This window comes from Salmo trutta, chromosome 30, assembly GCF_901001165.1.
Source record: "Salmo trutta chromosome 30, fSalTru1.1, whole genome shotgun sequence".
Classification (NCBI taxonomy): Eukaryota; Metazoa; Chordata; class Actinopteri; order Salmoniformes; family Salmonidae; genus Salmo; species Salmo trutta.
This window is the reverse complement of record NC_042986.1, coordinates 40,147,984-40,160,744: the sequence shown is the minus strand read 5'-3', so window position 1 is coordinate 40,160,744 and position 12,761 is coordinate 40,147,984. Positions and strand designations below refer to the sequence as shown.

Here is a 12,761-nt window from a genome sequence, read left to right as displayed (position 1 = left end):
CTATATTTCACATACTTCCTAGCACCTACACAGTACAGATCAAATATATTTTAACATACAATGACAACTCACCAATGGAAATCATGTCACAGGACATTAATCTTATTGCATAGAATTGTTCATCTTTGTGCTTTTTCTCAGAGAGGTCAAATGATAGTACTGTAGTAGGCGACTCCCTGCTGACCTAAAACAAAGAACCCTTTAATTTAGAATATGTTGCATCGTTGCTTTGGTTTTACTTCAATTATTCACTGTGTTTCTACTTAGTGGATGTAGCTAGATGACTACTAGATGATGCTGTCACACTTCATAGGTCTTTCATAGCCCATATTATGTCTAGCCTATTTGCATTGTATTTATTTATTTATTTGTATGTAGGTTATATCCTCATGTACCTGCACTTAAATGACATTTTACTCATGCTTTTCCTTTTATCTATGTTTCATTGAAAATCGTTGTCACAGAGCTGATCTCTAACGTTAAAAACGTCCAATGAGTCACTGATTAAAACTGTTTGGGGGCTGTGCTTTGGCAAAGTGGGTGGGGTTATACCCTGCCTGTTTGGCCCTGTCCGGGGGTTTCATCGGATGGGGCCACAGTGTCTCCTGACCCCTCCTGTCTCAGCCTCCAGTATTTATGCTGCAGTAGTTTATGAGTGGGGGGCTAGGGTCAGTCTGTTACATCTGGAGTATTTCTCTTGTCTTATCCGGTGTCCTGTGTGAATTTAAATATGCTCTCTCTAATTCTCTCTTTCTCTCTTTCTTTCTCTCTCTCGGAGGACCTGAGCCCTAGGACCATGCCTCAGGACTACCTGGCATGATGACTCCTTGCTGTCCCCAGTCCACCTGGCCATGCTGCTGCTCCAGTTTCAACTGTTCTGCCTGCGGCTATGGAACCCTGACCTGTTCACCGGACATGCTACCTGTCCCAGACCTGCTGTCCCAGACCTGCTGGAACCCTGACCTGTTCACCGGACAAGCTACCTGTCCCAGACCTGCTGTTTTCAACTCTCTAGAGACAGCAGGAGCGGTAGAGATACTCTCAAAGATCGGCTATGAAAAAGCCAGCTGACACTTACTCTTGAGTTGCTGACTTGTTGCACCCTCGACAACTACTATGATTATTATTATTTGACCATGCTGGTCATTTATGAACATTTGAACATCTTGGCCATGTTCTGTTATAATCTCCACCCCAGCACAGCCAGAAGACGACTGGCCACCCCTCATAGCCTGGGTCCTCTCTAGGTTTCTTCCTAGGTTTTGGCCTTTCTATGGAGTTTTTCCTAGCCACCATGCTTCTTCACCTGCATTGCTTGCTGTTTGGGGTTTTAGGCTAGGTTTCTGTACAGCACTTTGAGATATCAGCTGATGTAAGAAGGGCTATATAAATACATTTGATTTGATTTGATGATTATGTACTTTCCCCCTCCTTCCTTGCTCTTTCAATCATCAGCCACGCTGTCAGGTCCTCCTTGAACCTCAAGTTGTTCTTTAAATAGTCATTTTTCTTTGTACTTTTCCATGTCAGATCCCTTGCTGTCTTGGAGATTCATGTCATGATCACTGGTCCCGGTGGCTGGTTGTTCTCCCCATCTTTCAGCCTACCCAGGCGGTGCACCACATCCAGAGAACATACAACAATATTCTGTCGTCCTCCGGGACTATTGCCCTGCAAATGTCCTTCACTTTTGCTTTGTGTTCTTGTCAAATCTTTCTGCGATTCCGTCCATTCGAAGATTCCATTTTCGATTGTATCGGTCAGTCTCGTTAACCTTTGACTCCATTTTCAGTGAGTTTCTTCTCCTGCTATGAATGAGTTTCAGCAATGCCTCTTTTCTCCTTGGTGGTCTTAACATCCATTATGTCAGCAACAGGTTGGTTATGTCCTGATTCCATGCTGCTATCTATGAAGATGTTAGCTAGCTAATGTTAACTAAACATGCTGAAACTCTTCAATAGTTAGCTAGCTTATTCGTTGGACATCGTTAAAAAATGTTTTTCAATGGCTTGACAAGTTACAAAATGACTCAAAATAGCTACATTGTATGGTTATATATCTTTTTTTGTTGCAACTGCAGCCTAAAATTATACATTTTGTGAGAAAACCCTAAAATTGCTAGAAATGTTATGACCTCTCATGTCGCCATCTTGAGTGCCCCCCGTAGCTCTAGTCTACACATTCTGGGTGATGCAAAACAACGTCATCATCTCACTGGCTTCTTATCTTGTGAGCTCTCATTGGCTACTGCTGATCACATTCTCAAAACTTGTCGTTGCAGTCTTTGATCCGCTCACATTAAACGAGAGTGGGTGATGGTCGAACGCCCCGAGTAGGCAATGACATGGGGATTTTGTCTACAATCTTAAAAACTTGTCTGGGACAGCTAAATCATGTACAAAAATGTATAGTTTACACCCAGCATTAAACATGAAGAGGAGATCTTGACCGGATGTACAGTATTCACACCCCATAACGTTTTCCACATTTTGTTATGATATTGCCTGAATTTAAAATAGATTAAATTGAGATGTTGTGTTACTAATCAACACACAATACCCCATCATGTCAAAGTGGAATTATGTTATTAGAACATTTCAGAATTGAATTGAAAATTAAAAGCTGAAATGTCAATAAGTATTCAACCCCTTTGCTATGTCAAGCCTAATTAAGTTCAGGAGTAAAAATGTGCTAAACGAAATACAAAATCATTTGCATTTACTCATTCTGTGTTAAATAATGCTGGTTAACAAGATTTTTGAATTACTACCCCATCTCTGTATCCCACGCATACAATTATCAGTCGAGTAGTGAATTTCAAGCACAGATTCAACCATAAAGACCAGGGAAGTTTTCCAATGCCTCACATAGAAGGGCACTGATTGGAAGATATGTAAAAATACAAAAAAAGCAGAAGCTGAATATTCCTTTGAGCATGGTGAAGTTATTAATTAGGCGTTGGATGGTGTGTCAATAAACCCAGTCAGTACAAAGTAGCAGGCGTCCTTCCTAACTTAGTTTCCGGAAAGGAAGGAAACTGCTCAGGGATTTCACCATGATGCCAATCGTGACTTTAAAATAGTTACAGAGTTTATGGTTGTGATATGAGAAATCTGAGGATGAATCAACAACATTGTAGTTACTCCACAATAGCAAAATACATTTCAAATTGAAAACATGCATCATGTTTGCAACAATGCACTAAAGTGATACCGCAAAAATGTAGCCCGAAATGAACTTTTTGTCCTGAATACAAAGCCTTTTGTTTGGGTCAAATCCAACACAACACATCACTGAGTACCCCTCTTCATATTTTCAAACATGGTGGTGGCTGCATCATGTTATGTGTATACTTATCATCGGCAAAAACTAGGGAGTTTGTTAGGATAAAAATGAACGGAACACAGCTATAAGCACAGGCAATATCCTAGAGGAAAACCTGGTTCAGTCTGCTTTCCAACAGACACTGGGAGATGAATTCACTTTTCAGGAGGACAATAACCTAAAACACAAGGCAAAATCTATGCCAGAGTTGCTTACCAATTTGTAAGTCGCTCTGGATAAGAGCGTCTGCTAAATGACTTAAATGTAATGTAAATGTACCTAGGGGTGGCAGGTAGCCTAGTGGTTAGCATGTTGTGCCAGTAACCTGAAGGTTGGTGGATTGAATCCCTGAGCTGTCCTTCTGCCCCTGAACAAGGCAGTTAACCCATTGTTTCTAGGCTGTCATTGTAAATAAGAATTTGTTCTTTACTGACTTGCCTAGTTAAATAATGGTTAAAGTTAAAAGCAAGACAACATTGACTGTTGCTAAGTGGCCTAGTTACAGTTGTGACTTAAAATCAGCTTGAAAATTGATGGAAAGACTTGAAAATGGCTGTCAAGCAATGATCAAAACAAAACTGGACAGAGCTTGAAGAATGTTAAAACGAATAATAGGAAAATATTGTACAATCCAGGTGTGCAAATCTCTAAAGTCTTACCCAGAAAGACTAATTGCCAAAAAGGTGCTTCTACAAAGTATTGATGCAGGAGTGTGAATACTTATGCAAATGAAATATTTCATTTTCAACACAGTTTTCTTGTAAATGTCTACATACATGTTTTCACTTTGTCATTATGGGGTACTGTCTTTATTTTTTTATCTTTATTTAACTAGCAAATTGTTAAGAACAAATTCTTACTTTCAATGACGCCCTAGGAACAGTTGGTTAACTGCCTTGTTCAGGGAAAGAACAAACGATTTTATATTGCCGGTTCGGGGATTTGATCTTGGAACCTTTCGGTTATTAGTCCAACACTCTACCACTAGGATACCTGCTGGCCCATCTGTAGATGGGTGAAGAAATTAACATTGAATCATTTTTTAATTCAGGCAGTAACAACAAAATGTGGAAAGACTCAAAAAGGAAGAATAATTCTGAAGGCAGGAGGTCATTAAGGAGGTCATTAAGAGGTCATTAGGAGGTCATTAAGAGGTCATTAGGAGGTCATTAAGAGGTCAGAAAAAAGGAAGAGCTCAGAATAAATACATAAAATAACATCAATCGTCCATCAAATACATCAATCATCCTTCAATCATCCATCAAATGCATCAATCATCCTTCAATCATCCATCAAATGCATCAATCATCCTTCAATCATCCATCAAATACATCAATCATCCTTCAATCATCCATCAAATACATCAATCATCCTTCAATCCTCCATCAAATACATCAATCATCCTTCAATCATCCATCAAATGCATCAATCATTCATCAATCATCTATAAATCATCCATCATCCATCAATCATCCATCATCCATCAATCATTCATCAATCATGCTGTTTTGGCCCATATCATCTACTGTATCCTCTCTTAAGTCATTCTAGATTCTGTGTTATCTGATTAAATGGAGTGTGACTTTCACCTTGTGTTACTCTTGGCCCAGCTCTTCCCTACATTGATCCAACAGGTGGAGTGGGGTGGTGAACAGTGTGTAGGCTATCATGGAGCAGTCTACAGTAATTTATCACAGTATGAGAATGGAAAGTTTTACTCACTCCCATTCCAATTTGGCTGCATTTCTCTTCACTGTGAAATGTCCCTCTATCACGCCTACTTCTACTCCCCCTCTTCAGCGCTCCACGTCACCGGTCTACTAAACACTGGTCCTGGCAATCAATATTACAGACACCTGCTCCCCATCATTACGCACACCTGGACTTACCTATTATCATTGTGATTGAACATTTCCCAAAATGCTTCCACAAAGGAACCAACCCTATGAACCGTGCCCATGTCGTTTTTTTTGTGTGTAGCAGTATTTATCTTGGCCAGGTCGCAGTTGTCAATGAGAACTTGTTCTCAACTAGCCTACCTGATTAAATAAAGGTGAAATAAAATAAATAAAAATAAATATAAGAGAACTGAAGGGACCACCCGGGCGGAACTTGTGGCAGACTTGTTATGTACGTGTTTGTTTTAACCTCTCCAGCTAAGTGACAATAAAGAATTATTCATTTAATATGGACTTCAGGTGTCCCTGGTGTTCGTTTTCCACCACACACATCTTTCAAGATTATCACAATAAAATGTCTTAATCAGGGTGAAGGAAACGCCACTGGTCTTCCCAGCCAGACCTTCACTGTTTGCCCACCATGGATAAATCAACCATAAGTTTGTGATGCCAGAATTGTAGTGGAAATTTACCACTAAGGACTCAGAAACTCAAAGTAAATGAAGCAATCTTTATTTGTTTAATGTACAGAGAGGTTCACAAACCTTGGTATAGGTCTACTGAAGCTCTGGAGGGGCAAAGCAAAAACAAGTTTTTAGAAATGTAGGCATGATTTATGGGTTGTTCCTGCATGCGCTGGCTGTTATCATGCTGGCTCAGTTCCAAAAGAAATTGAGCAAGGTCTCATATTTTAACTTACAGAACATTTTCTGGACATTCTAACAATTTCTCTGAGGGTGAGGTTATGACTGTGTCCCTTTGTGTATTTACCCAGTCACCTGCACGAACAGAACAGAACATAGGATGCATACAGCGTGTACAATTCAGTACTATGTCTTCAGTATAAGACATTTTCCACCACATAGACTTTAAACGTATAGGATGTTTTGGTGAAAAAAACTACAGTCTCAGATAAAAGGAATCCAAAATGGTTATCAGGATCTCCCCATAAGAGAACCATTTTTGGTTCCAAATAGAACTCTTTGTGGTTTCAGGTTGAAATCTTTTGGGTTCCTTGCAGAACTCTACATGGTTCTCAAAAGGGTTCTACCTGGAACCAAAAAGGGTTCTTGAAAAGGTTTTCCTATGGGGACAGCCAAAGAACCATTTTAGGTTCTAGATATCACCTTTCTTCTTAGAGTGTATAGTATGAGTAGAGAAAGGTATTGTTGCATATGAGCATGTTTTGGCAAGTGACTGGAAACCTCCAAAATATGTGGCAGCAAGAAGAGAAGGTGGTGCCAAGAGTGGTTAAAACTGTTGGTACACGTTTGTCATGATTAAGCAATGTCTTCATCAAGGTCAAAGGATTTGTGTCAATTCAGTAGAAAACTACTGACACACATCATTTTACTGGCATGAGGGGAGTTTTGCTGCTATATAAGAGAGTGCTTCTCCACTCCAGAGACACGTATTCCGCTGTTGCATCTTTTGGTGTTAAACAATTGAACTTCACTCGGAATCTCAGAACCAATCAGTTTTCTTCAATCAAGATCTTCAATAGTCATCCTTAACACTGAGGCCTGCATATCATTGTATGTAAGTACAAAATGTCCCTAAATAATTAATCTTGCTATATGAGGAATATTTGAGAGCTACATTTTTATTTTAACCAACTAATTAACAAAACATGTCAGGAGACAAATGCTTCCTATATCCTGAAACAGTTGCTAAATCAGTTAAAAAGTCTAGTTAATCAAGCATGGTACGGGTTTGTTATCCCCCACAATGAAATTGGGGAGGGGATTACGGATCTGTCTCTGTCTGTCTGTCCGTTCGTATGTTTGTTTGTATGTTAGTAAAGCAAGATATCTCTGAGAGCACTGGGCTGATTTTGACAAAACTTAGGTGAATGATTCGTCTTGCCATGGAGATCCAACATTTACAAAATTACACTGATTGGCCCAAGGAGGGAGCTATAGCAATTAACTGCAATTTGTTAGTCACACGTAATATCTAAATTGGCCCAAATCAAATCAAATGTTATTTGTCAGATGCGCCAAATACAACAGCTGTAGACCTTACTGTGAAATGCTTACTTACGAGCCCTTAACCAACAATGCAGTTTTAAGAAAATACCCCCAAAAAATGTCAAAAAAGTAAGAGATCAGAATAACAAATAATAGCAGCAACATAATGTAAAAACAAACAAAATAGCATGGTTGTTTGAGCCGATAAGATGGCAAACCTTCCCTCCGGCGCCATCGTGAAATAAATAGGGGGGGGGTTCTGCATCATTCGTGGGGGGCCACGTTTACTGTTGCATTGTTTTCACATGGTTGACTTTAGCCTCCTATTGTTCTGTTTTAAATTCAAAAGTATTATGTTAGTTTGATGTTTAATGTGAGGTGAGTAGACAGTTGAGTGTAGTGCTTTACATCAAGCTGTCTCTTCATCTTGAATACACTGATTCACACATCTAGCATTGGGTACTGAAATGTCAGATTCCAAATTATTGAACTGCAGGGAAAGGTGAACTGAGACAGGAAGTTCTTCATGCCAGCAATTTTGCTCCATTAAAGCTGCAGTAGGTCAGTCTGGAGAAAGCAGACTTTGCTAGCAATAGTCCATCAAGTTAGCTGGAAGGTTGCCAATTTTCAAAGTAGGTGAATTGTGCCATCTATGCAAAACAAAGGCTTTGTTCAGTCACTTTACATACTTTATTATCCATAATATAAATGGAATGAATGAACAGGAATGTTAGCAAGAAACAAACATTTATCTGGCTCCAACTTCTGCTCCTCTGTGTGCAGCGATAGACCCTGCCGCAGCTGTACAGGAGGGGAGGATCTCAACTCTCACACACATTCTCATTCGCTTTCTGTGCCTTCTGCCTGCAGACATAACTGTTAATGAATCACAAATAATGAAATTGATTTAATTCATCACGTATATTTATCTGTTTAAATCTAATTATTTGTGCACATTAGTCAGGTACATCCTCAGAAGGGACACGATTGGCTGGAATTATATTTCAGAGTGATTGCAGAGCGAGGGGCAGTCAAAGAAGCTGGATCTTCTCTCAGAATATTTTACATACTGATAGCTGACGATGTGTGAAGACAACTTCACGAAATTGTTAAAAATAAATATGACCTAATGCAGCTATAACATGAAAGCTTACTTAAATTAGAGAATCTACATCCATCTTTGAAACTGAGGCATGCATAAGCATTGTATGTTAGTAAAAAAAAAAATCTTAAATAACTCATCATGCTAACTAAGGTTGATTTTATTACTAATTAACTGCACATTTCAGGGAACAAATGGATCCTAAATGATGAAACAGTTGACTTATTGGTCATCATTTGTAGTTCATCAGTATATATCACATAATGTTTTGTATTCACATTGTTCACTTTGGCCTGCTATTGTTTTTCTTTTCACATGGTGGACGTTGGCCTGCTCTTCTGATCCTGTGTAATATGTGTTCAGGTCAGTGACTAAACACAGGTTTTTCTAGCAGTTCATATTTGTTGTTGCATGTTCATGTTGTATTTATACTATATTATCACAGGGATTCATTTGATGCAGATATGCAAATGTGGTATGAAAGTATGATGTTTAGTTGTTCCTATAAAGTAGACTGTTGAGTGTAGTGCTTAATACCAAACATTCCTTTTCATCTTGATTTGACTAACATAACTAGAATTGAAATTACAGATTCTAAATTGTTAAATTCCGGTAAAATAAAATACTTTACCTTTCTGAAACCATTTGAAATCGAGGTAAAGTTTTGATTTACATTCAGAAATGAAGTTTTAATTATTAACAGTCATGTTTTAGGAATTACTTGACTAAATATGAATGTTAGATTTAATTGGACATACTGTATACTTTAAAAGGTTGACAGACCCTGTTCTATATTAGACAGTGTCAAAATATAGTAATGCATACCTGTGAATACTGCAGCCTGTTTTAAAAATGTTTGTTTTATATCATAATATATTAGTGAATACCTGTGAATTGTGCAGCCTGTCTTAAATAATATTGTTACATATTAATTCAATTAAATCTTTACTCTTTCAGATTTTTAAAAACAGCAACTTTGTTTGGAGAGGTAAGTTTCAGCACCATAAACACCTCATATTCCGACATGGTATCTGTAACATTTATACTCATCATTGCAGGGCAGGTTATCATATTCTGAGGTAGCATCTGTAACATTTGTACTCATCATTATTCATGATAATTTGTAATTATATCAACATCAGAATTAATTTCAGATGTGCATAGAGACGTGCTCACTTACACAACAATATGTTTATTACATATAAGTCACCATGTTGATCATGAAGAAACAGCAGGAGGTAGAGTGGGGATGTGCTGGGAGTAGGAGAGGGATTCCATGGTGTTGATCAGGAAGAAACAGCAGGAGGTAGAGTAGGGAGGTGCTGGGAGTAGGAGAGGGAATGTATGGTGTTGATCAGGAAGAAACAGCAGGAGGTAGAGTGGGGATGTGCTGGGAGTAGGAGAGGGACTCCATGGGGTAATCAGGAAAAAACAGCAGGAGGTAGAGTGGGGATGTGCTGGGAGTAGGAGAGGGACTCCATGGTGTTGATCAGGAAGGAACAGCAAGAGGTAGAGTGGGGAGGTGCTGGGTGAAGGAGAGGGACTCCATGGTGACTCTGAGGTTTCTAGCTGAGGAGGAAGGAATGGGTGTGATAGATTCCAGACGTATAGAGATGTAAAAATCAAAGGAGGGTGGAGGACAAGGAGGAGTTAGGAGCAGTTTAAGAATGTGTCATTCTCAGTGACCTGAGGATTGTGCAGCGATTTACTCAGCCTAGACCAGAGCTACCGTCCTGTATTTTTTAATTCCAATCCCAATCTAGTCCATCTGATTCTAATAATTAACTGTTTGACAAGCTGAATCAGGTTAGTTACCACTGGGGTTGTAGTGAAAACCTACAGGAGGGTAGCTTCCCATGATCAGGGTTGGAGAGCCCCGGCGTGAAACTACAGGAGGGTAGCTCTCCAGGAACAAGGTTGAAGAGCCCTGCCCTAGACTGATATATTGCTCGACCTCTAATTCCAACCAAGAGTCATTATATCCCTTGGTTATCATTTGATCCTTATATCTTGTCTTTAATTTCCTTTTAGTGCTTTGAATGTCTGAATCAGATCTTCTTTGAGTTGGAGCTTGAAGTTATGTGTACGAATTTGTATTTTATAGGTTACTTGACGCACGCAGGCGCACACACACACACTCAACATGGCAACCACACTGGAACTAATAGGTGGTCAAGGAGGCAGTTCATTTGATTTCCACGGCATGAACAACTGTGCCACCCTTAAGAAGATCGGAGTGGCGGTGGGAGGCTCGCAGGTCAAAGCTGTGCGGGCGGAGCTGACCGACGGGCGCGTTGCGACCTTTGGAGATGCAAACACTTTCAATGAGTTTGAGTTCAAACTCGGCGAGCGCATCACCAAGCTGTCGCTGTGGGGTAACGGCGCCGGCACACGTCTGGGTGCCATCAAGTTCACGACGAGTGAGAACCGTGAGTTCTTTGAAAAAATGAACAGCTGGGGACTGAAGACTGAGTACACCATAGATGTGGGGTCCGGAATCTGCCTGGGGCTGCAGGGCAGGTATGGCTCGGACATCGACTGCATGGGCTTCCTCTTCATCAACACCATCAAGTCGTCCGTGCTGACCGACATGACGTATCCCACCCTGTCCCTCTTCAAACCCCAGGTGAGCTCTTTTATAGATGTGTGTAGACGGCTCAGGAAAACTCTACTGATGCTCTAGCATTAAGGGGGCTGTCCACATTAAAACATATAATCCAATATGGGGGTCGACATTCATCAGGCATCTCATTTCTAGGACAGTCACACACACATACAGACACGTTAGTTATTATTGTTGGCTTTCTAAAAATCAATTGATCAGTTCCTCACTGATGATTAGCTCTTAAATTGTCTTTGTCACGTCTGAACAATTTGTATCTTTGTGTGTGTGTCTGTGTGTGTGTGTTGATTTTAGGTGAGCCCAGAATATGTGAAATCCCTGTCTCACCACAACGACACCTCGTTGGTTCAAGAAGAATCCATTGCATACAGCAAGACACTGACCAAAACTTCCTCCTGGTCAGTCAGCAACAAGATAGAATCCACCTTGAATGTGTCAGTTAAAGCGGGGATCCCAGATCTGGTCGAGGTGACATCAGGGTTCAGCTTGACCGTGGGAGTGGAGCATTCCACCAGCCTGGAGAAGACAGAGACCATAACAGAATCGGACACCATCAACGTGAAGATCCCGCCAGGGAAGACCTTGGATGTTGAGATCACAGTGGGGAGAGCAAATATCGACCTCGACTACGAGGCCAAAGTGAAAGTCACCTGCATGAATGGCAGTCAGCTGGTCTTCCCATCCAAAGGCACCTACACTGGTGTGACTTACACTTCAGCGAGGGTATCCACAAAGGAGAGATGAGACAAGTGTATGACATCATGAATAATAAGCACAGTGATAGAATGTGACACCAATGAATGATTATTTGTGTGCCTTCTCTGTTATTATGATCTTCTTTGAGTGAATCTAATTGAACCATGTTGACTCAGCTCTTTATTTCTGTCTCAGCAGAGGGTATAACAACAGGTGGGTCATTCCTACAATCTGGTGCCTTTTGTGTCCAATGACATGTTAACACATATTTGGTGTGAATTATTGAACAACATTCACTACAAAATGTTTTCTTATATGCTTAGACCCCCATTTACCATAAAAAAACAATGTTGTGTAACTATAATAAATTTCATTTATAATAAACCATTTGTCTTGTGTGTCAGTAAGCTTTCACCATATCCCCAGTTAAGTTTATTCAACTTCCATTGGATATACTATTCATAAAATCCAGGCATTTTCCAATATTTTGATGATCATTACATTGAGTTGTTCTCTTTCTTACAAATTGTTTATCATGATAGATGTATTATTTAATATAAGAATCCTTTGTGTTTGTTAGCACACATGCAGTCACTCACACACGCACAGATGTCTACTTTTTCCCTCTGGTTGCACATTTAACATGCTGGTAGAAATTAGGTAAAATGGATTTAACCTCTCTGGGCCAGATTTAACCTCTCTTGCGTCCACCTACTCAACAGCCAGTGGAATCCCGTGGCGCGTTATTCAAATTCCTTAGAAATGCTATTAACTTCAATTTCTCAAACATATTACTATTTTACACCATTTTTAAAGACAAGACTCTCGTTAATCTAACCACACTGTCCAATTTCAAAAAGGCTTTACAACGAAAGCAAAACATTAGATTATGTCAGCAGAGTACCCAGCCAGAAATAATCAGACACCCATTTTTCAAGCTAGCATATAATGTCACATAAACCCAAACCACAGCTAAATGCAGCACTAACCTTTGATGATCTTCATCTGATGACAATCCTAGGACATTATGTTATACAATACATGCATGTTTTGTTCAATCAAGTTCATATTTATATCAAAAACCAGCTTTTTACATTAGCATGTGACTAGCATTCCCACCGAACACTTCCGGTGAATTTACTAAATTA

At 39.8% G+C, this 12,761-nt stretch overlaps 1 protein-coding gene across 3 annotated transcripts; it reads left to right on the top strand.

Moving 5' to 3' along the window:
• Positions 1-6,549: 6,549 nt before the first annotated feature.
• Positions 6,550-12,096, top strand: LOC115168676 (aerolysin-like protein). Of its 3 annotated transcripts, none has more exons than XM_029724155.1 (4): positions 6,550-6,761; positions 9,252-9,282; positions 10,399-10,920; positions 11,212-12,096. In XM_029724155.1, the coding sequence occupies exons 3-4, from the start codon at positions 10,438-10,440 to the stop codon at positions 11,659-11,661; spliced, it is 933 nt and encodes a 310-aa protein (XP_029580015.1). In that variant the 5' UTR covers positions 6,550-6,761; positions 9,252-9,282; positions 10,399-10,437; the 3' UTR covers positions 11,662-12,096. The 3 variants fall into 3 exon arrangements, with proteins under 3 accessions (XP_029580015.1, XP_029580016.1, XP_029580017.1); XM_029724156.1 differs by having other exon boundaries at positions 6,597-6,757; XM_029724157.1 differs by lacking the exon at positions 6,550-6,761 and adding an exon at positions 8,641-8,657.
• The last annotated feature ends 665 nt before the right edge of the window (positions 12,097-12,761 follow it).